General features: G+C 62.9%; 1 protein-coding gene across 1 annotated transcript; it reads left to right on the top strand.

Annotated features, from left to right (window-relative positions):
• Positions 1 to 363: 363 nt before the first annotated feature.
• On the top strand, positions 364 to 3,284 carry LOC111143681 (DMRT like family A2). Its single transcript, XM_022497510.1, has 2 exons — positions 364 to 919; positions 2,233 to 3,284. Exons 1-2 carry the CDS (start codon positions 364 to 366, stop codon positions 3,282 to 3,284), a joined length of 1,608 nt encoding a protein of 535 aa, XP_022353218.1.
• Positions 3,285 to 3,486: the final 202 nt, after the last annotated feature.

The following is a 3,486-nucleotide window of genomic DNA, read 5'->3' as shown; positions in this document are numbered from 1 at the left end:
TTTCAACTTCTCGTTATATACACCTGAACCAGTGACTTTTCAAACTTTATATGTCTTTTGTTTTGTTTTGTTTTGTTTTGTTTTCCAGCGGAACCACTGATTCAAACGAAATCTTAGACCCAGCGCATAAATCAGATATAAGAAGAGTTCTGGTGGGAATAGGGTGGGGGAGCTCAGCTTTACGAGGGGGATCCGAAGGTACCTCCTTCCAGCAATTTGGCAACCACTAGCCAAACTTCCGCGACCAAAATTTTCCCTCCCTAAGCCGGATCTCCTGGAGGGTACGCTGTAGCTTAGCACATCGTGCGCTCTTCCCGGCAAGTCTCTTCCTTCTTCCCACGGTCTTCTACGCCGGGTCCTGCCATGGAGCTACGCTCCGAGCTACCTAGCGTGCCCGGCGCAGCGACGGCGGCGGCGACAGCGACGGGGCCGCCCGTGGCATCTGTGGCGTCGGTGGCGGCGGCGGCGGCAGCGGCCGCGTCGCTACCGGTGAGCGTGGCGGGCGGCTTGCTGAGAGCGCCGCCGCTGTTGTTGCGGGCTGCGGAGAAGTACCCGCGGACCCCCAAGTGCGCGCGCTGCCGCAACCACGGCGTGGTGTCAGCGCTCAAGGGCCACAAACGCTATTGCCGCTGGAAGGACTGCCTGTGCGCCAAGTGCACGCTCATCGCCGAGCGCCAGCGCGTCATGGCGGCGCAGGTGGCGCTGCGCAGGCAACAGGCGCAGGAGGAGAACGAGGCGCGCGAGCTACAGCTGCTCTACGGCACTGCCGAGGGCCTGGCGCTCGCGGCCGCCAACGGCATTATCCCGCCGCGACCTGCCTACGAGGTCTTCGGTTCCGTGTGCGCCGCCGACGGCGGGGGGCCGGGAGCGGGAGCGCCCGCGGGGACCGGAGGCGGCGCAGCGGGCGCCGGGAGCTCAGGTGAGCGCGCGGCCTGGCCGGGAGGAAAGGGAGCAGGGCCCGGGCCTGGGGGCACGCGGCCTAGGGACTTGTCTCGGTACTGAGAAAGTAGAATCCCCTTCTCCAAACGCCCGACTGCTAAGAGTTCGCTGCGCATCCAGGCCCTGATTTGGGGGCACAAACACATAAACTCTTTCTCCCCTTTCTGAAGAATTTGCCCTTTACTCCTTTCCCTCACCGCGGGCCCAAATGTAGACGCTGCAGTCTTTTCTCCTCTACCCAAACGCAGCCAGATCCCGCCTTCCCTGCTCACTTGGCTAGGTCTCCCCAGCGTGGAACCTTTAACCTTGGTTATGCTCTTCTCCACTTGCCCTGGTTCCTTTTGCGCCTTCCCAACTCTCTTCAGAAATCCGGCCCTCTCCCAGTCCTCCTTCCCCCTCCCCGCACCGCTTTCTCTAGGTATCACATACCCGTTTTTCCTTTTCCCCTTGTGATTCCTTTTCTCAAGTTCCTAATGCTCTCGGACAACCGCATGCTGTGCCTGCTCCTTCTTTCTAGCTTCTTTCCCCCACTTGTCCCCGTTTTCTCAAGAATAGGGCTCTCCCGCTTCTCTCGATCCCCACTCTTCTAACCACTCCCCCACACTCCCCATCTGGCCGCACCCTCTTCTTCAAGATTTCTTGCCTTTTTCTGGGGAGGGAAGAAATTAAGGCTGGGGCCACTGGGGGCCATCTCAGCCCTCATCTTTGAAGTGAAGAACTTCTAAGGTTTTAATTTTGGAAAGGGTGGATTAGCTATAGTGGCTCTATTTTTGCCTGAAGAAAGGCTTGGGATTTCTTAGATACCCAAGGTGCCTTCCCTAACAAGCTATATTGCCCAGAGCCAGAGGGCACCCAGGGCTGGGTTCACTCTTGGAATGATGGGTGTGGAGTGGGGTCCTATACAGTAGGTGTATAGGTGGAAGTTATATTGTCTCCTGCTTGAACTCTGGGCCAGGCCACTTCTCCAGGTCAGGGTACGGCTTGGAAGGAGGGATAAGGGTGGAGGTGTTGGGACGCAGATATGGAAGAGGGGAACTGGACATTGAATTTACAGGGCACAGGTGGTTGGGTTCTGGTACAGAAAGAGTGCGCCCTGGAGGTAGGGGAAGTGAGGACTTAGGGGCTCAGAGAATAAGGAATGCTGGAGAAAAAAGGAGGGGGCGCCAGAGCCCAGTGAATGAGGGTTGTCGGGTTCAGAGAGAGGAAACTGGGGTCCAAAGGGCTGATGTTCTTAGGGTGCCGTCACCTCCCCGCCCCTAATCACTCCTCACATCCCTCTTTCTCCCTTCCTAGAGGCCAAGTTACAGAAGTTTGACCTGTTCCCCAAGACACTGCTTCAGACCGGTCGCCCCGGCAGCCCGCAGCCGCCACCCGGGAAGCCCTTATCACCCGACGGCGCGGACTCGGGTCCTGGGACATCTTCTCCGGAGGTGCGGCCGGGCTCGGGCTCGGAGAACGGCGACGGCGAGTCCTTCTCGGGGTCGCCCCTGGCCCGGGCCTCCAAGGAGGCAGGTGGGAGCTGCCCGGGCAGTGCAGGCCCGGGAGGCGGCGGTGAGGAGGACAGCCCGGGTTCCGCTAGCCCACTGGGCTCCGAATCCGGTTCCGAGGCCGACAAAGAAGAGGCAGAGGCCGCTCCCGCTCCAGGGCTGGGCGGGGGCCCGGGTCCACGGCAGCGGACGCCGCTGGATATCTTGACGCGCGTCTTCCCGGGCCACCGGCGAGGCGTCCTGGAGCTGGTGTTGCAGGGTTGCGGCGGCGACGTGGTGCAGGCCATCGAGCAGGTGCTGAACCACCACCGCGGGGGCTTGGCGGCCGGCCTCGGTCCCGCCGTGCTCCCCGATAAGGCCGCAGTGGGTGCAGTAGCAGCTGCGGACGACGCGTGGCCGGGCCGCGTCGACGCCGCGGCAGCTGGGGGGCCGGGGCTGCCAGCGCCGCTTCAGGCAGGCCCCGCCGCTCCTCCACACCACAGACCTTTGCTGGCCGGCGCCATGGCGCCTGGGGCGCTGGGCTCGCTGAGCAGCCGCTCCGCATTCTCACCACTGCAGCCCAACGCCAGTCACTTCGGCGCCGAAGCGGGCGCCTACCCGCTGGGCGCGCCGCTGGGCCTCAGCCCCCTGCGCCTGGCCTATTCGGCGGCAGCGGCGCACAGCCGTGGCCTGGCCTTCATGGCTCCCTACTCGACCGCTGGCCTGGTCCCCACACTCGGCTTCCGCCCGCCCATGGACTACGCCTTCAGCGACCTCATGCGCGACCGCTCGGCCGCCGCGGCTGCGGTGCACAAGGAGCCCACCTACGGCGGCGGTCTGTACGGGCCTATGGTCAATGGCGCCCCCGAGAAGCAGTAGGGCCAGGGGCCCGGCAGCCGGGCCGCCTCCAAACGGGGACCCCGGCCTTGATCCCACGGGCCGCCGTACCCTCTTCACCCGGTGCGCTCTCTGCGCCCCAGCTGGGGTCCTCTCGCTCAAAGGTGATTTTCGGTTTTGTTTTGGAAGGTGGGTGGAGAGCTGAGAGAAGCGGGAGCAACCACAGATGCAGGTGTTCTCAGAG

The sequence above is a fragment of the Enhydra lutris genome, unplaced genomic scaffold, assembly GCF_002288905.1.
Source record: "Enhydra lutris kenyoni isolate GAN:26980312 unplaced genomic scaffold, ASM228890v2 scaffoldscaffold9, whole genome shotgun sequence".
Classification (NCBI taxonomy): domain Eukaryota; kingdom Metazoa; phylum Chordata; class Mammalia; order Carnivora; family Mustelidae; genus Enhydra; species Enhydra lutris.
The sequence above is the reverse complement of the archived record's forward strand: the minus strand, read 5'-3'. Positions and strand labels throughout refer to the sequence as shown.